The 20,967-nt window shown below is 44.4% G+C and overlaps 1 protein-coding gene across 4 annotated transcripts; it reads right to left on the bottom strand.

Moving 5' to 3' along the window:
• Positions 1-806: 806 nt before the first annotated feature.
• On the bottom strand, positions 807-20,881 carry ZNF512 (zinc finger protein 512). Of its 4 annotated transcripts, XM_058834194.1 has the most exons (15): positions 20,743-20,818; positions 18,187-18,245; positions 17,749-17,834; positions 16,666-16,874; positions 14,841-14,930; positions 11,664-11,747; positions 10,437-10,561; positions 9,985-10,071; positions 8,336-8,434; positions 7,785-7,952; positions 6,989-7,183; positions 6,201-6,302; positions 4,588-4,650; positions 3,942-4,040; positions 808-3,504 (listed from the first exon to the last, which is right to left on the bottom strand). In XM_058834194.1, the coding sequence occupies exons 4-15, from the start codon at positions 16,709-16,711 to the stop codon at positions 3,181-3,183; spliced, it is 1,482 nt and encodes a 493-aa protein (XP_058690177.1). In that variant the 5' UTR covers positions 16,712-16,874; positions 17,749-17,834; positions 18,187-18,245; positions 20,743-20,818; the 3' UTR covers positions 808-3,180. The 4 variants fall into 4 exon arrangements, with proteins under 4 accessions (XP_058690176.1, XP_058690177.1, XP_058690180.1 ...); XM_058834193.1 differs by lacking the exon at positions 17,749-17,834 and having other exon boundaries at positions 807-3,504; positions 20,743-20,881; XM_058834197.1 differs by lacking the exon at positions 17,749-17,834 and having other exon boundaries at positions 16,666-16,780; positions 20,743-20,820.
• Positions 20,882-20,967: the final 86 nt, after the last annotated feature.

Below are 20,967 nucleotides of genomic sequence, written 5' to 3'. Positions count from 1 at the left end.
ACACCACAATGTTTCAGAATGTGTTCATCATGTGCCATCTTAAACCCTGCTGAGTTCCTAGAAACAGAAGAAATGAGTTCCCAGAGGCATTTGCAGAACAACTGAAAAATGTGCTTAAGAGGGTAAAAGTGAGTATCAGTGTAGTGTGGGAGTTGAGGACAAAAAGAGGTAGGTGAGAGCAGAGCAAGGTTATCATTGTATCTTAGATAAACCAGACTGTTACAAGCTTCCTTAGCTCATACAGCAAATTTTGTATGGAGTTAGTTATGACTACAAATATGCAGGAAGAAATTTCTGACACCATAAAGCTATTTCAGTTACCAGGACCCAGCAGTATGGGATAGAGAGGCTGAAATAAAAACAAGCTCTGATGAGAAGACACAGCATTTTAAGTACAATGAATCACTGCAACAAATATCGAGTGACTAGCTGGTTTCTTTTGTCACTTCTGATTTGTTCAAAACTGGATCTCTTTCTAAGTATGTACTTGCTCAAGTAGAATTGATAACAGCAAGGACCAGTTTTCTGGGGCAGTGGACAGCGTTTCTCCAGGGCCTGCTGCCTACACTACATAATCTCTTCATTCAAGCTGCTTGGTGCAATTGATTTGCTGGAGGAGAGTGATGTCCTGCAGAAGAATCTGGGGAATCCATGGATGGAGAGCAGCCTGGTGGACAAGGTCCTAGAGACAACAAAATTGGACCCAACCTTGCCATGTGCACTGGCAGCCCAGAAACCACCAGTATCCGGGGCTGCATCTCCAGCAGGTGAGACAGCAGCTGAGACAGCAGGTGAGACAGGTGATTCTGCCTTAATTCCTCTGCTAAATTCCTTGCCCTCAGAGCAGTAGAGCACAGCTGCCTTAGCCCCACTAGAGCAGGATGCAGGTGCTCCAGGACAGATATCTCTCTTCACAAGCAGTGGACAGGTGGCAGGTGAGGTGGCAGCAGTGCCACCACCTCATCCCAGCTTGAGCCAATCCAGCCAACAATCTGCTGTAATGCTGATAGACAGGGATGGATTGTTGGAGAATGCTTTTTAACCACCTGCCATGTTATGTGGAGGAGTACCTTAAAGTAAGTACAAAACCCAAGTGGTCACAAAGTATCCATGTCTAGAGAGCAGGTCGAGTTAGTAACTCAGGAATGACAGGAAACAAGACTCTAGGCTGGAAACCACCATGAAAAACCTTCTTTAATTCCTGGGTTTATTGTACTGAGTGGGAACGTAGCGAACATTTGCTGGAAGTACAGCGCTGTGGAGTTCTGAAGATAAACTGTGAAGACAACTGAACAGCACCAGAGCATGCAGGACAATCCTGCAGGCAGGCAGGCAGGATTGTGTCAGGAGGGATGGTACCAAGAACATCACACACCAAACAGACAAGAAACCACATTCTTGCACTGGTGGCATTTTATTTTGCTGCCTTTTGATCTTGCCCGTCTCACTGCAGACTTTACACACCCTGCACAGTCCACACATCTGCTTTCAGCACAGCACTTGCAAACACAGTAGCACCTGGTTCCAAAGGCAGTTCTTGAGACCACCTTGGCCCTACAGTATTTACTCCCCGCTGTCAAGAACAATGTGATCATGCTGTTACTAACACGCGTGTACAAACCTGACTGTTCCCCAGACACTGCAATGGCTTCCCTGTGAATTTCAGCACCAGCATCTTTGTCAGACAGTGCAAATGTTGCAATTTTCTGGTCCAGTGGGTCCTTGGATAACAGAGATTCTGGAGAACCCATTTGAAAAACAGGACTGCCTGTGCTGCTGCCTCCTGCTAGCTTCTATGACATCTGCTGCATTTAGACACTGGAACAGGTTGCCCAGGGAGGCTGTGGATACCCCAGCCCTGACAGCATTCAAAGCCAGGTTGGGTAAGGCCTTGAGCAACCTGGTACAGTGGGATCTGTCCCTGCTCATGGCAGCGGGGGGTGAGACTACATGATATTCAAGGTCCATTCCAATCCCTTAATGTTCTATGATTTATGGAGCACAGGAAGATATTATTCCTTATGATCCAGAGACAATGCCAACACATGACTTAAAATAATGACCCCTCTTCTTTTAACCTTTTCTACACAGGGAAGCCACTGCCAATACAACTCATTTGCACAGAGAGGTGATACTCAAAAGAAACAGGGTATGTAAGACAATGAAAATGGTATCTGCCGAGCAGGGTAAAAGGACACTGTGGGAGCAATGGCATGGCAAAGCACCACAAGCTGGCAAGGCAACTTCATGGTCCCAGCACTAGCAGGCTGCTCATGTCGGTGTGCACTGTCTTGCAGTATGTTTCCCAGGTGAGCATGAAACAAGTGGGCTTCAGAGGGTACACAAAGGCCATCTCAGTACATTAGTTACTGGATGCTCTGGAAAGGCTAGTGAATCTCCAAAGGGCTTGAGAACATTCAGTCCTTGCAGCACTGGAAGACTTTCTACATATCTTCAACATCCAGCATTACAGGAGACAGACACCAGGGGAACAGTGAGTTCCTGACAAGGGTAATAATGACCTTCCATCCCCTTCCAAGTACACGCGCTGGTGCTGAGCCTAAACACCGGTGTATGAAATAGATCCTTGTGCAACAGGATACGGCAAACACTGAGAAGGTCTCTTTTGTGGCAGCCTTGCTGACAACAGACAGGAGAGTGACAGGGCAAGCCAGAGTCTTTGCATTCTGCACAGCACTGTTTTCATGTTTAATTTGTGTGCATTCTGTGCAAGAATGGATTTCCGCCTTGAAGAGACCTGAACATTGTGCTAGTCAGTCCCTTATGAGAAGAACTGTAAAAAAGAACCCTTTTTTGTGGTGATCTGATGTGATCTCACACATCAGAGAAAGATGACAAAACAAACACTTGCTGTACTGGAAACCACTAAACAAGCAACTAGTATGACCAAACTGAGACTGCAACCAGAGCAGGAATCACACTGGGTACACTGTTAGTGCCACTGTCCAAAAGAAACTACACCAGCAGAAGCAGCCTCTGCACCACAGCTTTGGTTTGTATTCCTCACAACTGACCAGACCTCACAACTGATACAGAAGTTTCAGTATCAAAGTCACCTGCAGAATTGAGTCACAGTCCCAAAGACATTCAGTTGCTTATATTAGTGCTGTGGGTTATGAGCCTGACAGAAGTGGGACTTGTAACTGAAAAGCTTTAGAATTACTCCTTCTCATCTTCTAGGGATTTACTTCGGATTCGCTTGCGGCTGGCTTTTGGAACTTCAGCTCTCTGTGAATCTTGGGGTGCCCCTTCCTCACTGCTTGCACTCTCATTGTCCACGCGTTGTGGACAACCTCTCTTACTTCTCCTCATTTTTTCAGCTCCAACAGCGGGGAGCTTCTTGGCAACCAGCGTTCCAGCTCTCTTTTTTTTGCCCCTGGTCAAAGGACGTTTCTTCCGTTGCTTCCTCTGCTCTTCCCTTTGGCGAATTCTCATCAGCTTCTCAAAGCTTTTGGTGGTCGTTGTATTGACATCAAACCAGTCCTGCAGGTTTAGAAGGCAACAGGTTGGTACTGATGGTGGTGGAAATACCAAATCAAGCTTATCAGGGCTGCCTTGTGGGACAAGGTTTCCCTGAAATGTGAGATCTGGAAACTGCCTAACAATGCTCTGCTCTTTGATGTGTCTCCTCAGGTGTCACTCTGTCTCAGAGGACTCAGATTTGATTTCAGATTTGCCTAGTTAAAGGCACAGGAAATGCTGCAGAGCTGAACAGAACAGCAGCAGCTTGGGACAAGGCGTGTGACGTGACACAAGACTTGCTCCCCAGACCAACACAGGATCAGCCAAGTTTAAGGACCCCGTTCCCAACAGTGAGCAAGGGAAAAGTAAAACATGGCACACATCCAGCATTTTCTTCTTAGGACATTCTCCCCACCTCCAATAGCCTGGGGTTTGAGGTTCCACTCTGCCTGCCTTACCTCAGCGTGCATAGAGTTGATGTGATACTTGACCCCACTCTCCGAAATGAACTCCTTCTCACACAGCAGACACTTGTATTTACCAGCCACAAAGTCTCCCTGGCATCAAAACAAACAAAAAAATTCCATAAAGAGTTGCTGGACCAGGAGGCTGATAAATCTATATATTTCATTTGAATCTTGCTCAGATAGAATCCAGCAATAAAAGCTAGAAACTAACCCTAACCCAAACCCATCCATACCAGACAGCTTTAGCTACAGGAGCACTGACATGAATGAGCAGTTGTGCCCATGAAGCACAGGACTGCTCTCTGAGATGACATAAGGTCTCCAGCAGTGCACCTGGAAAAACTGCTCTTGTAGCTGTGAATCTACAGGTAGAACTGCTGAAAAGTAATGCCATTAAGGTGCTTCCTCCTGGTCTCAAGCATTGTTTGCAATGGGAACCTCCTTAGCACATAGGGGAGCACCTAAACTGGGGGCTAGAATGAGATAATCTTTGAGATCCCCTCCAACCCAAACCATTCTGTGAATCAATGAATTTGTGAGGATCTCAGATTAGCAGATGGCAGGACAAGACCTTGAACAAAAGGTTATCAGAGGGACAGGGACAGTGGGGCTATTATATAAAAGGAAGGCTACTAACCAAGGTACATGTGCCAAGGTGAGACTTGAGTCCTGAGACACTGCCATATACAGATTCACAACCCTGAAACAGTAAAAAAAAAAAACAAACATGTGAACAACATGCCAGAAAGAAATCACTTCTTCCTGGACAATAAAGCATTATTATATCTGGAGGGCAGTCCCAAAAGCACAAAAGAGAGGCAGAGGCAGGCAGATACCAATCCTCCAAAGCCAGAAAGCTTCTGGTAAAAAGACCATTAGAAGAGTTTTCATTAAGCTTAGTATATATATTTCCAGTTTCTGAGCACACTTGGACATAATAAAGAGACTCCTGCGACAGTTACACTCATGCTCTACCAACAGCCTGACTAAAATGACAGTTTGCTTTCTGCCTAAAGTGCAACAGAGAAAAATTCCAAACAGAGCTCACAGAGCAGATACAAGACACTTCTCCCTCCTGCACTGCTCATGTCTCTAGTGGCACAGAGCAGGAGTATAGCAATCAACATCCCTGGTCTCAGTTAAAGGGCACCTTTAGAGGTCTGTCCCATGGGGAGCTTCAGGCATCAGTCTTGGGGTACCCCACTGTGCTCAGCCCTTAGCCCAGGTCCTGGAACAGGAGGCAGGAGCAAGACATGCTGCTGGGTTACTGCTTGTTGACACAGGACAGCTGTCTCTGGAGACAGCTCCAAATACAACACCGTCCTGCAATCTGGATACTTGAAAATGATGCTAGCCTGAATACTGGGGAGAGAGTGCTGGGGTGGGGTAGGGTAGGACAGGGGGAAGGCATCATCTGTGCACCAAACCCAGAGGGCTGACCCTTGGCTCTCTGACAGCAGGCATCACATGGAGCTGGCCCACCACCACCTCCACCAATGAGGCCGTTTGCTCTCATTGGATCTGACTGGAGATTGCTGTGAGGCACTGGAGGAAACTGAGCTGTCCAGTGACTAAAGGGATCCAAGAGAGCCGCAGAGGGACTTTGGACAAGGACCTGGCATGACAGGACAAGGGGGAATAGCTTCCCATTGCCAGAGGACAGGACTAGATGGGATACTGGGAAGGAATTCTTCCCTGTCAGAGTGGTGAGGCCCTGGCAGAGGTTGCCCAGAGAAGCTGGGGCTGCCCTATCCCTGGAAATGCTTAAGGCCAGGTTGAAAAGAGCTTAAAGCTGGTCTAGTGCAATAAAGAAAACTTAAGTTCTGTGCCAGACAAAGTCTCTTTACTCTTGTATTTCCACCTCTACTTCTTCTTTCTATGATTAGATTTAGATAGAAAGGCAGGGGCCTGTCATTTTCCCACTATTAAAATCTCCAAATGGACCAACTGCCCACCTGGATGAGAAAACTGTACCAGCCTGATACCAAGTTACTGGCTCTCAGGTGTTCACACACATTCCCAAAAGGATCATCCCCAGGGCCTTCTGATGCAAAGGACAAAAGCATCCTCCTCATACATCTCCAAGACTAAACAGGGTCTTGATTACACCAAGCAGCCATATTGAGATGGAGCAGGATTTGTCTCGCACCAAAGAGAGACCAACTGCAGTTTCAAGGTTGTGGGAAGCTGTTGGCTCATACAGACCTGAAATCTGTCCCCCCTGGGGCTTCAGAAACAATTAAGGGTTACCTGATTTGGGCAGTGGACTCTTCGGTACATCTTTATCTCCGTTTTCCACTTGCACAGCACATCTTGACTAAATGTGGGCAGTCCAGGACGAGTGTATTTCAGCTGAGACAAAGATGGAATTGAGAGCTGGATGTAATGCCAGCTAAGCAGAATTTCCTCTTCTAGGCTGAGACAGAAGTGCTATCTCTTCTCCTACTCTAACAAGCAAACTCCCAATAATGAGTGTTTCCAGTCTCACCAACTCTCTAGAAATATAACTGAATCTGGAAAACCCCCACAATATCAGAATCTGAAACTTCCCATTGTCTACAACAATTCCTCTAAATGTACCTACCCCGCTGAAATCATAAAGCATCATTTTCCCTTGGGTTTCACTCACAGCCTGAAAGACGCTACTGGAAACTCTCTAGTCTGAAACACTGTGAAATATCACAGCATGTATGAGAGACTGGAAGAATTGATGGGGCCTTACAGCATGGCAGGAATGATCTTGAGCCTATCAACTGTGAGCAACATCATGCCCATAACTGGCCATGCTGCTTGTGCCCACTGAGAATTCCAGCAATAGGACTTAACAGTCATTACAGCTTGCCTGAACAAAACATTTGCACCACAGCAATTGCTGCTGCAGAAATACTGTAATCTAAGACAAGAGAGAGCAGAACCCAATCCTCCATGCAACATACTGCTTTTCACGTGCCATAAACATGGGGTTGGAGCCAGTACAAGACTTAACAGATGAGGAGGTATAATCTTGAAGCCTATAAAGCATTTTTAAGGCCTTGTACCTTCCGGTCATCTGGAATCAAGTCCTGCAGAACTTTTCTTTTGGGCCACTCTTTGGCCAGCTCTTCTCCTGCCAGCTCATGGAGATAGTAGATTGCCACCTTTGCAGATCTCCTCTGAACTCTGCCTGTGCTGTTTTGCTCCCGTTTGATTTCTTTCAGGGTCTCTGTTCTTCTCTCCTCATGGAGGAAAGTGACCTGCAATGAGGGCCCAAAAAGGTAAGCCTCTTTCACTATTTCCTATTTCAGTGACACTAAATACTGGGAAGAAATGTTTTGCCAAATCTCTCATAAATAGGCTGCAGCAGCTATGGTTTATTACCAGAGACACATGACAGAAGTGCATCCCACTAGTCAGACAGACCCCCAGATCTGCTCACAGGGATCACAGCAGTGAGGCTCAAGCAGAGAGCTTCATGCAGCTGCTAGTCTTGAAAGGTATTCCATTATTCACTGTAAAACTCTCATGGACATGCTCTGCTCCAATGGTGAGTCTTTTAAGAGCAAAGGAAAGCATCTCACGAGTTATGTTAGCATTCACTCTTTCATGGAGCAAAAGTAAGGTCATTTACTGCTGCCATGCTGGTTTACTATTACAAACTTCATCCTAGTCACAGACGAGCAACAGCTGCTGCTAGAAATAAACTAGCAAGGACAAAATCCAGGGGCAGGAAAAATGCAAAGATCTGCGTTCTGTAATTACCCACCAAAGTAGCAGACAAAAGCCTACATGTGTCTCAAGACTAAGTGGCTGAAGTCCCATCACAGTCCCCTGATAACCACCGCGGGGTGCACTCACCGGCCCGTGCTTAGATCGGAGGTGGTAGACAAGTCCTGCCTTTGATCTGTATGCCTTTCCGCAGTGGTGGCACTTCATAGCCATTTTCTCCAGCTCAGAAGCAGCCTTTCCACACTTTTTAACATGATATAGGTATCCCATTATGCTGGTGAAGCTGCCTGTGCAGCCCTGTCAACACAGAAGAAAAATACATGGAAGAAAATCATTCTTCAGGGGATCACACAACCAGTGTGAACAGGATCCACAGTTTGCTGACCAAGGTACTATCACTTATCCTGACAGAGCAGAGACAAGCAGGTAGAAAACTTTAATGTTAGTCTATTCAGACAGACAAAATCTGCAACAAAGAATTGGCATTGAAATGACTATTAAAGGTCTCTTTTAACCCAAACTATTCTACGATTCTATGCTACTCTGTCGTAAAAGCATAGCTGGGATACTGAAACAAATCTTGCTTTGGCCATCACTACAGCATACTCAACAGTGCTCTCATGTTTTTGTGTTTATGCATTCACTGCTGTTTAATTCATACTTTGCACAATGCACCTTACCTCCCTTGTACACTTCAATTTTCCCATTCGCTTCAAAACTTTCCGAAGGCGGTCTCGTTCAAGCTGCTCATCCAATTCTTCTCCCTCCTTCACAACTGGCTAAAGCACAGCAGAAAGATAAACGAAAAACACAGGATGTTCAGCATTTACAGTTCTTTCCACAGGGTAATTAATTATTCAACACACTGGGGCAGGAAAGCTTCTGAAATAATTAAATCTCTGCAACTTATGATTTTACAGACATGTATTTACTATAATGATCAGTCTCTATGTCTGTGTTGGTCCTGGCTGGGGTGACAATTGGTATGGGACTGTTTTGGATCTGTGCTGGGAACTGGGTTGATAGTGTAGAGATGGTTTTGCTATTGCTGAACAGCCCTGGCACAGCGCTAAGGGCTCTTCTCACACTGCTCTGCCAGAGAGTGGCCTGGGGGTGCACAAAGCAGTTGGGAGGGGACATAGGTGGGACAGCCGACCCCAACTGATCACCAGGATATTCCAGACCATACAGCATGATGCTCAGCATATAAAGCTGAGGGAAGAAGGAGGAAGGGGATAGCCCCTGTGATTGTGTTTGTTGTCCCAAGCCACTATTTTGTGTGATAGAACCTTGTGGTCTTGGAGGTGCCTGGACCTTCCTGCAAGGAAGTGCTGAATGAATTTCTTGTTTTGCTTTGCTTGTGTGCTCTACCTATTGAACTGTCTTTATCTCAATTTATCAGCTTGGCTGCTGGCTGGGGTTAAACCAAAGTAGAATTACCTTGAAAAGGAATAAACTGACAGGAAATGATGCATCTTAAACATCTACTAGTCTTACTGTTTCCACTTAGCCTGACTGAAGTCAAGCTGAATGCTTGTAACAGTTATTCATCTGTGCTAAACTACAGCTCAAGTTCCTTATTCTCTCTCTGATTGTTATTGTATATTATTTCCTACTTTACCTAACAAGATACCTAGACTGAGTAAAAATATAGAACTCAGACCTAATCCTCAGGGCCAGAACATGATCCCTGACCTGCATCATTTACTAATACAGCTGTAGGTCCAAAAACTGCAGTACTGGGAATTGTGAAAAAAAAAAAATCGAAGTGAATTATCTGAACTTTACACAAACTTCCAAACGACCTTTTCAAAAGTTCTAATTCTTCACAACTACAACAGGAGACATTGTCTTCTTTAAAGGAAGAGCAAAGAGGAAAAGCAGATTGTAGTATTAGGACTTATCTAGTGTTAAGTTAGTATTTTTACTGTAAAGAGAGACAAGAACTAATTGCTGCTTCTGCTATTTTACCTCAAGTCTAGTCTGCTCTGGATGTAGAAAAACCTCCTCCTTCCTAGCAAAGGACTGAAAATTGCAGCCTAATCTTTTTCCTTCTGATTGGGAATGCCTTTTACGTGCGACATTATCAGCCTAAACAGAAATCATCTTCCTATGATGTTGCATGCCTACCATCTCTGGTAACATTCTACTGTTTTTCAGATGTCAAGTCTCACTGGAAAAATAATAGTTGGACTAGACTTGAACAGCTACAACACTTGAAAAAAGCACTCCATGTTCTGTTTCTGTGTGTATCAGGAAAGGAGCAAAGCTTCTTCTGCCTGTAGCAGATGATGTACAACATCATGTAGATGTACAACAGTTGTATTACCTGATTGTTATGGTCTGCCATGACATGGTATTTCATCCCTGCTAAAGACTTCAGCTGCTTCCCGCAGTGATGACACGTGAACATTTCCTAGAAATAAACAAGGACTTGGTGCATTTAACTGTAAATTAACCAAAGCAGTGGAAAACTCTAAAGGGGAAAGGAGCAGGAGAGCAGAACAATTTATTTGGGCCTGGTAACTGTCTTCTAAGAACAGATTTTATGGAGCCTAAAGGTTAGTGGAACAATGAAATAACTACACCTTTGTTCACTACCCCAAACCTCTAGCAAAAGGCTGGGCAAGCACTATTCTTACAACTGTATAAAGGACTCTTGGCTTAGGAACATGATGATGAGACAAAACTGGTTTTAAATACAACACAAAATAGGCAGGCATTTCTATCAGTAAGCTGAAGAGGAGTAAAGAAACCATTGCTCATCTCTTGTGTTCTTACCTTCCTGCAATTTACCATATGTTTCTTCAGTCCTTCTACAGTCTTTCTCACCACAGCCCGGCATGTTGGACAGGTAACTCGGCCTTTGTCCTGAATCTCTAAAGACCATTGCTCTTCCATACTACCTGTCAAAACACAATGTTTAGAATAAAAGTGCTAACACAAGATCTGTTTTTCTTCTCCTTCCATGTGCACAGTGACACTTAGAAAAAGAAACAGGTCACATGCTACCAAACTTGTGTCCGGCTGCACTTCAATACATCTAGCTCATTTACAGCCTTAGGTATGTAATGTCACAAGGCACACATCCCTCCTTTCCAAAGAACATTTTACAAATAATCTTTAATCTACCATTCCCTTGTAATGAGTGTTCTTCTACCTGACCAGTGGACATTTTTCCTTTGTAATTTCTGTTGCACAATTACTTTAGCACACTAAGTAAAAAAAGTGTTTTCATAGTAAAAGCAGTCACAGACCACCAGGTCAAGTTACTCAACAGCCAGGGAAAAGCACCCTGTGTGGCATGGCTTCCAGTTTCTGGCCTCTTTTTGAAATCTCAAGCAGAAGTTTGGCATAATTTACAAGGATTATAAATTACTGAAAGGGGTTCTGGGAAGAAAGTGGTTTAGAAGCTATCTGCCTGAATTCTTACCATAACAAGATTAAAAGCCTTTCCTCTTTTCCCAATAATAACAGGCCCAGGCTGTCCCTCTCCAGTAGGCTGGGGGAAAAGTTTGTGAATCAAATAGCACTTGGCATAAAACTGAGGTGTTTAATGAGTGCTATGATAATGAATCAAGGCAAATTTTATTTTTCTCAGCGAGACTGCTTGGGTTTCTGGTTCCTAAAAAAGGTAATCTGGCGGCAACAGCTACCAAGTTTTTCCTGCACACATATTCTGCTGAGTAAAAACTATAAATATTTTTATGAGTTAATAATGCAACTATTTTAACAGGCTTTTGTTCAGTTCAAAAAGTGATTCCCCATTCACTATTACATGATACAATGGTAAGAGCACGTGCAACTTGGGCAGTGTGCAGTCCTTTCAGTCCTGCTCTGCAGTACTGACACACTGCCAGGACAACAGCCAGCTCTTCCCTGTCAATGGTAAAGTGAACTGCTGAATGGAAATACCAGAAACACAGCTGTTGCCCAGATTCAAATCCTAGAATCACATTTATCTTTTATCTGCTTCATAAACAATTCTTAGCTACTGCCTCTTCTTACCTGTGTCATAGGTTTCTGGCTCTTTCTGAACACAGTGGCTTTTTGTTCTGGAGTTTTGTTTTGTTCCAGTTTGCTGTTTTTTCCCTGTCATAACACAAACAAGACAAGCCAGAAGACTCATTTCTGCTACCTTTGTTACAATAAAAAGCCTTTTTTTTTTTTTTTTTTGCTAAAAGGATACTATTCAGTCTGCTGTCTCAAAGTTATTCAGAAATGTTCAATGGTTTTTTTTTCTAAAGCAACATCAGGATTATGTTTCCTACTCCCTTTCAAAATCTATTTATAGTGTCAGGCATTAGTCCCACCCAAATATTTGTAAGTGCTATGGTTGTTCATACACAAAGCTCAGGTGATGGGAACTCTTCACATTGAAACATCCTCTGTGCAGTTTGGCTGAGTCCATCTGATGGACTCATCAACCAAAATGGAATCTCATTTCTCTACTCATTCCTGTCTTCTTTAGACTAAGAAACTCTTATTGTTTCAATATGAAACAATATTCTGTTATGCTGCTGGCTCTCTCCTGTCCTCTTCAGTTGTCCCACACATTTCCTGAACTGCAGTGCCTACTCCTGGAAACAGCACCCCATGGTGACCCTGCATTACAGCAGAATTACTTCACATATCTAATTACTTCACAAAGTCTACATTCCTTCTCAAAGCTCTCAGTCTAACATCTGCCTTCTTAAAAACAACTATGACACTGCTGGTCCCTAGTCAGCTTTTGATCTGTTATAGATCTTGAATCCTCTTCTGAAGCACTGACTTCTGGGAGGCTATTTGTTTTTCAGCCGTGAAGAAGTATTTCTTCCCAAACTATATCATCTTTAATTTTACACTGATCTCTGTTCTATTTTTAAATTGTTTCTCTATCATCAAGATAATTTTCACTTTTAGTCTTTTCTCCAATACACTTGCTGTCACTTTCAGCTTTGTGCTGTCTATATACTTCCAAGTCCTTGGTGACAAAAATAGTTAGAATTGAATATAGGGACAGACTGTGAACCATCTTTCTATACTCCTATTTCATCAAACTAGTGACCTCATTGTAGAAGGGTATTGGGTTGATTTAAGCATGATTTGCCCTGCATGAATCCATGCTGACTACTCCAAATCCCCATCTTGTCCTTGATGTGTTTGGAAATGCGTTCCAGGACGATTCTCTCTATCAGCTTCCCAGGGACTGAGGTGAGGTTGACTGGCCTGTAGTTCCCCTGATCTTCTTTTCTGTCCTTGAAGATATGAGTGATATTTTCTCTCTTCCAGCCTCCAGGAACCTCTGCCAGTCACCATAACCTTTCAATCAAGAATGGCCTCACAATGACATCAGCCAGCTCTTGGCACTTAGTGCAACCCGTCAGGCCCCACAGGACTTAGAATCATAAATTGTTTAGGCTGGAAAAGCCTCCAAGACTATCAAATCAAATAGTTCCCCCAACACTCCCAAGGCCAGCACTAACCCATGTCCCAAGTACTACATCCACATGGGCACAGCTGGGCTTGTATTGAGCCACTCTTGACCAACACTCACAGGGCTTTTTCCAGCTCCTCTGCCCCAGCCTGGAGTGCTTAATGGGGTTATAGTGACCCCAGGGCAGGACCTGGCACCTGGCCTTGTTGACCCTCACACTGTTGGCCTTGGCCTGTCATTTCAGACTGTCTTGTTTTCCTCTGCAGAGCATTCCTGCTCTCTAGTAGATCCACATCCCACTCCACTTGGTGTCATCTGCGAACTTACTGAAAGTGCACTGAATGCCCTCATCTAGATCATCAATAAAGATATTAAACTGGACTGGCCAAACACTGGGCCCTGAGGAAGACAACTGCTGACCAGTCCCAGATGATGTCACTCCATTCCCCATGACTCTCCAGGCTCAGCCATCCAGCCAATTTTCTACCCAGTGAAGAGTGCACCTGTCCAAACCATGAGCATCCAGCTTCTCCAGAAGAATGATGTGGGAAATGGTGTCAGAAGGCTTTACTAAAGTCCAGGTAAATAGCATCCACAGCCCTTCTCTCAGCTGTCAAGTGCATCACCTTGTCATACAAGGACATCAGGTTAGTCAACCAGTACCTGCCATTCCTAAACTCATTCTGCCTGGGCCTGATCACCATGTTGTCCTGTAGATGCCACATAATAGTAGCCAAGATAATCTGCTTCATGACCTTCCCTGGCACTAGGGCTAGGGCAACATGTCTGTAGTTTCCTGGATCCTCCTTCTGACCCTTCCTGCAGACGGGTGACACACAGGCTAACCTCCACTCCTCTCAGACCTTCTCACTTAACCAAAACTACTGGCAAATTATTTGGTAAATCCAGTTTGTTTAGGTGCTCTAACCTTGACCTCTTTCACTGAATGTATGGCTTCCTTGTTCCAGACTTTCCCTGTTTGGTCTCAGGCTCCTGCAATTCCTGAAGGATTCCTTTAACTGATAAAGATCGAGGCACAGAAAACATTGAGCACCTCAGCCTTTTCTGTGTCATTTGTCACCAGCTCCGCTGCTCTGATGAGCAGTGCACCCACACCTTCCCCGGTGTTCCCTTTGCTGTTCATGTACTTGTAGAATCCTTTCTCGTTGCTGTTCACATCCCTTGAGAGATTCAACTCCAGGCTGGCTTTGGCTTTCCTAACCTCATCCTTGCAAGACTGGACAGCAAATGTGCACTTCTGTGTCATCTGCTCCTACTTTCACCACCTGTACACCTTCTTTTGCACCTAACTACTGACTGACAAACCTTTTGAAGGAATGAAAGACCTATAATGTCAAGCACTTTGCCCCTTGATCTTTGTGGAAAAAAAAGAAAAAAACAAAAGAAAAAGTGTTTGGATTTGATTTCTTCTTAACAAACTCATATTGCTGTTATCAGCTGCTTAATCTCCAGATGTTTACAAGTAATGTCAGGTTATTTAGTCTATAATCTTTTGGGAAACTGAAATGATGCACACTGGCCTACACTTCCCATAATTCCCTGCCTCCTTCCCTTTGTTGGACTTCTAAGACAGACTGAAAGTAGATCACCTCCCACCGATTAAGCAGACACTAGTCAATGGTCTCCTAGAACAAAACATTCAGAATCAGAAACAGAGTATGAAGACTCCAGAAGATGTCATTTGGGCAGAGAAGTCTGAAGTACCTGAAGGCTTGTAATTAGGAATTACAAGCTATTTGTATTACCTGAAATCTTCTGCTTCTTCTTGGGAGAGTCTTTAACATCTTTGCCTTCCCTTTGCTCAGATTTCCTCTTGCCTTTCAATAGTACTTCTCCTGGTAAATAAGAACAGATATGCTTCAGTCTCAGTATTCAGTCTGGATAACAGCTTTGAGTCTACTGCTGCCTCATCCTCATATTCAACACTTAGTAGGAAAAAAAAAAAAAAAGAAAGTAGTTCTTGTGAGGCACCTGGACACCTGTGAACTGGATACAGCCTTCTCACTCAGCAACATTTAGGCACCCCATGGCCCACAATACTTTGATACAGCAAGTACAGAAGAAACAGTGCCACAACATGGCCTGGAAAAATAATCCTCAGGAAAAAGAGACAGAAAGTGCTAGGTTGTGTCATAAAAACCTCACCTGCACTCACACAAAAAGGAGCATACACAAACCCAAATAATACCATGCCTGCCCTGCATATTTCCAAGCCTATCCAAGTCTTATCTCCATGAATACAGATTGAGCACAGAAGCACAATGGTAGGCAGGAAACACCAATTAAAGACTTTAAGAAACAGACAGCTTCCTGCTGGGTCTGTCCCAGGAGACCCACAAGGATAAGTCAGTGTGAAGGCCTCTCTGAAGTACCCTTTGGAAAGGGGAAGGGCGGAACACTGAGAAGGGAAAGCGTGGTGTTACTGCCAAGGGTTATGTAGCACCTGGGATCTGAGTGGAGAACAACTCAGGATTACAGAGGATAAGGATGTTTAGGAGTGGTATCAAAGGGAGGGGAGAGAATTACCTGATTTGGGGTTGATCAAGTGGGGAAAATAGAGGTGTAAGAGGATAGCAAAGAACACCTTGTAAATAGGTGACCGGTCAGTATACAAATCTTATCATGTCTGACACCAAGCAGGGTCTGCGAGGATGTCTGGAAGGAGGTCTTCACTCGCCACTGGCACCGTTTTGCAGGCCTCAGGGGCCACTACATCCATGGACCAGCAGCTGAGGAGACTGGGATCCAAAGGTCAGGTACTGAGCAGATTGAGTATTTAAGGATGGAGGCTGTTGATGCTGTTTTTGTGAATGCTGATATGTGTGGCTCCTGATTGTGTATGTTGTACCTCTGTGTTTGTTCCTAACAGGAATACTTAGTCTTGCTGCTGACTGCACCTGGGGGTGTGGAGCTACAGCAATCTCACTTCTATCAAGCTACTGAATTTCCCTCTCCCCATAACAGAATGGAATATGGATCCTGACTTAGAGGTAAGAAGAAAATACATTGAAGAAGACTGAAGTTTTGACTCTCTGCCACACAAGAACTTCGCAAAACAGCTCCCAGGCCAGGAAATCTGAATGTTCCTACAACAACCTAAGACCCAAACCATTCCAAATCAGAAAATAATAAATGACGAATGTGAGAAAATAAAGACATCCTTAAAAAATAATAATCTACCAATTACAAAAGCTGTTCTAATCCGAAATACTGCTGAACAGTCCCCTCTGCCACATTTTTTAGTGTTGATGGTTCTATTTTTAAAGCTCTTGAAGCTTACTTCTGATATGATTGGTGTAACTCAAACTTACCTCTTCTACAGATAGAACTGAGTTTGGCCACAGAATGATTATTTTAATAGACAAATCACTTAAAAGGAACTGTGTAATGTCAGAGAACTGTACGCATATTTGTGCAGTGGCAGAAGTCCATTTCTTCTAATACATGAAGAACACTAGCAAGCTTGTAATTTTTGGTCGAATTGCAGCATGTCCTTCAGGAGCAAATCAATCTCTCGCTGATGAACCAGAGAGAAAAGTAGTTTTGCCTTGGACCAACAGTGATAAATACCTTTTTTTTCTGAAGATTTGTTAACACTGTTTTTCATTCCTCTCATTTCCAACCAGTAAGCAGGTCTGCGAATGGTCCGCTTGCTTCTGGGCTCTGCGCTCCCATTCACTGGGCCCTTTGGTGAGGCAGAGGAAATGTTGGTGACTGTGTCATCATAGTTACTGTTCACTCCTATAACAGCAGTTTCCACCACCTCAAGTTGCTTAGATCTGGAAAACATCAAGGTGAATTCCTGTGTATATGGACACATACTCGTATATGGATGCATATACACGCAATCACAATAAATCTGACAGACAACATCCTTTTCATCTTCCCAAGTTTTCTAAAAATTAATCTCACAGTTCACTGAATCTTCTGAGTTTTGGGAACTGTGAAGTGCCAGCAAGATAAAACATCCTCAGTGCTGTTTTTCAGTACATCTTTTTGATGATGACATTAGTAAGCTCTCAAGAGCAACAGAAAAAATATTCCTCCTACCTCAAACTTTCAACTTTAGAAGTAGGCACAAGTGAATCTTAATTTAAAAATATGCGTTTATCATTGGAAAATAAGAATATTTCTGCAGCCCATCATTACAAAAGAGACATTTTCCATCCCAAAAAGGGCAAGATCTCCTTCAGTCTCTATTCCCAGAGTCAGGGCAGGCACTATGCAATTAAAGATTTCAAGCCAGTAAGATTTTTAACAAGTGAGGCTCTCAGCAATGAAGACAACCTTCCAGTATATTCTACAAATCACACCACATTAAGACTATTAGACATTTAGACTAATCAGCAGCACTGAATTTTTTTCCTAGAGATCAGAGGGAACTTTGCTTCACTGTTCCAAAGTATTTCTCTCAGGCTTTGAAATGCCTGGACATCTACATTCCTGTACATGACAGCAACCTGAATGAGGTGTCAAAGAAACACAGAATATCTATCCTCTGGGCAAATGCCATTTATCTAAAGAGGAAAGAATGAAACAGAAACATTTTGCAGTATATCCCATTGCTACTACAATTACCAACTGAAATAACTAAATCACTCAAGAGATGACTGTGATGGCCATTCTGTTAATACTCGGAGCTGTGGAGCTCACCTTTTAACACATCAATCCAGGAATTAATAAGGAGGGGAGACCGATGGCACCAGGACAGGTCATTACATACTATGTTTCAGGAGGTACTGCAGAAGCATGGGGAGAGGATTTCTCAAATTAAAGTCTTTAAGTTGCAATCACACCCAAAATACACAGATTTTGGAGCACCACTTAGTCTTGAACTTAGAATATTTTTCTTCACAATGTTAAAATCCCTAAAAAAACTAAATGAAAGCTAATACACACTGAAGTGTCAGAAAAGCACTTTTCCTACAAACCAGTAAGTGAAGGCAGCTGAGACTCTCAACACACTAATTAAAATTGTTGCAGCTCTTAAAATTCAGAATATTATATAAAGACCAGATATGGTTTTCCACTAGGATTCTCTCAGCTTTTTTCTTGCCCTCAATCAAACTAGACAAAAAACCATTCACATACTTTTTATTTTCCAAGGACTTCTTGAGCTTCTGCTGTCTGTGATGTCCAGTCCTGGTGTCCTAACAAGGCAGAAAACTTCACATTAGCAGCATCATTTGTTTACTTTTAGCATATTTCAGTATGCAGCCAAGCACAATCACCTGCACTTTGAGGATGTGCATACACCACCATTTGAAAAACAAACCACTGCTTTCTGCAGCTGCAAGTGCTTAACCTTTCCAACTCCAGCTGAATTGGAACTGGAATCAAAACGGGGACGAGTCCCTCCACACTCCCCATAGGAAAGCCAATCTTTCCCCTTGCAATGGGATGTGATGGAGTATTCTTTGTCTCCAGTACATTCACCCATGTATGTTTTCTGCCTATACTTTACCACTTGATGTGTATTTTAGATACCAATTTGCTAGTTTTCACAGAGTACTTACTTTTTCCTAATGAAGTAATTCTTGCATTTACCCTGCCAAGAATGTTGTCTCTAGTCTCCTTCATGCCCTCATTTTTTATCTCACTTTATTATACTCCATCAACTGCCCAGATGTTCACTTTATCCACATCAGAGAATCCTTCACCTTCCATAACAAAGATTTTTTGTCACTTATCACTTGCTATGTTTATATTAAGACATGTGATTTAACACACCTTTGTAAAAGTACATTTACAAGTCAGTACGAACAACTCATTTGCTGTATGTTGCTCCCTGCACGTGGACAATCATGTACCACCACCTTCTTCCAACTTCTTCTACTAATCATGACTGAATGCCATTTCTTCATCAGAAAACTCAGGACAAAAACAGTAGTTATACAGACTAGAAAATAAAAATCATTGTATACAAGTACAAGTATATATATTACCAAAACTGTAACCTAGGTAACCAAGGTAGTATTTTGCCATGTACATGAACTGGCTAAGAAACTGGAAGAACAAATAAAACCCCCAAAAACCCACCACCAACCAACCAACAAAAAAAACCCACCAAAATTCCAATGAAACAAAACAAACAAAACCCCCCCCACACACAAAAAAAAGAAAACAGAAAAAAAAAAAAGAAATTATGGCTAAATTACCTGTCTTTTTTATAGAAAAATGTGATTCACACTAGCAATGGTGAGAGACACCCCAACCACCAGTTAAGAAGTTCAGCAGCAGGCAGTGATACCAATACATGAATGACTAAACTGTACCTATGGAGTGTCAGTCTCTCCATGGGCCTCCAGCCCCAGAGTCTACTCATGGAAATGTTAGGGAAGGAGAAGGATAAAATTCACAACTGCTTGATCAATGACTTCACAATCAAATCTTGTCTCTCTGGAAGTAAAATCAATTGGATGTTTGTGTTTGCATTATTTACACCCAAACAGTAGTGTCAACAGCATCGTCTGGGAAATCTCCACATGAGAAATGTGTAGAAACCTCGATGAGCAGCAGACAGAAAAAATCAGGGCTTTGAAGTTACAATGATAAAAATGAATAAACAGGCGGGCAGAGTCTGCTGAAACTCACTGGCTTAATCTAAGATTAGAAGAACCAAAATGACTGACAAACATGTCGTGCTTCAAGATTCGTGGGGTTTTTATAGCTAAAAAAATTTGCCTAAGAGTGAAGATTAGTATGAAGAACTTTGGTGGCAGTTAAGGATCTGCAATAAAAAAGGAGAGTGAAAATGATCTGTCAGGCTTTCCTTTCTGAGAAGTTAATAACAGCAATTATGAAGGAAACATCTATAGACCCTGGTGTTTAAGTTCTGCATGTTTTTTCATTTATACAGTTTACTTCCGACTTAAAGAAGAGAGACCTAATGTATGCAGGAATGCCCAACAGCTAGACACAAGGGAAACCAAAAAATCACCTTCCTTTGCACCTTGGTGAGAAAAAGTGAAACAGCGGGCCAGAGGCTGACAAGATGGGAGACTGGTGAATTCTGCCTGCCCACGGACCGGGCCACGCCGGTGACCTGGAACACGGCTGCTGCTGGAGCCGGGCTGCTCTACAGCATCCAGCCCGGCAAGACGGCGGTACCCCGTCGGTACAGCACAGAAACTCCCCAAGGGGAGGAGGCTGATAGGGAAACCGGAGGTGATGAAGGTGCCAGCAGGGACACGGAGCATCCTGCGGGCCCCGACTGTCCCCGCGAGGCGCGGAAGGGCTAAGTGCCCTTCGGTGAACTCCCTGTTCCAGCCCCACGTTCCCGTTTCTACCCACACACTCCGTGAACTACCTCCTCCTACAACAAAGCGCACCACCGGCGCCAGCATCGCCCTGCTCCGGGTTCTTCCACAGTTCCGGGCCGAACAAAACCGGGTCCAGCTCGAGGCCTCGGGGGACGGCCCGGCCTTCGGGCGGAGAGGGGCCGCTCCCGCCGCTGCTCCCGCTCGCCGCCCGTTCAGGGCCGCTCACCGCGCCTGGCCGGGCCGCACAGCACCGCCGGCGGTCCCGGGGAAGCCGGCTCGCTCCCGCCATCCCGACGCCGGAGCCCATCTCGCAGTGACCCGCGGACCACCCAGGCTCCCCGGGGCAGCCGCCGGCAGCACCGCTGGCAAGACCGCAGACACTCACCGAGCCGCCGCCGCCCCGCATGGTGCCGATGCCGCCGCCACGTCAGCGCCACGCCCTCAGGCGCGGGCCCGCCCGCCGCTTCCGGCCGGCCCTGGCGCGCGGCCGCCTCGAGCCCCCCGCGCTGCTGCGGCGCGCGCGGGCCCCGCTGCCCCAGGAGCCCCCCCCGGCCCGCGGCGCGGCCCGGGCGGCAGCAGCGCCACGACCGGGACCCTGCGCCTCACGCCG

Source organism: Poecile atricapillus, chromosome 3 (genome assembly GCF_030490865.1).
Source record: "Poecile atricapillus isolate bPoeAtr1 chromosome 3, bPoeAtr1.hap1, whole genome shotgun sequence".
Taxonomy (NCBI): domain Eukaryota; kingdom Metazoa; phylum Chordata; class Aves; order Passeriformes; family Paridae; genus Poecile; species Poecile atricapillus.
The sequence above is the reverse complement of the archived record's forward strand: the minus strand, read 5'-3'. Positions and strand labels throughout refer to the sequence as shown.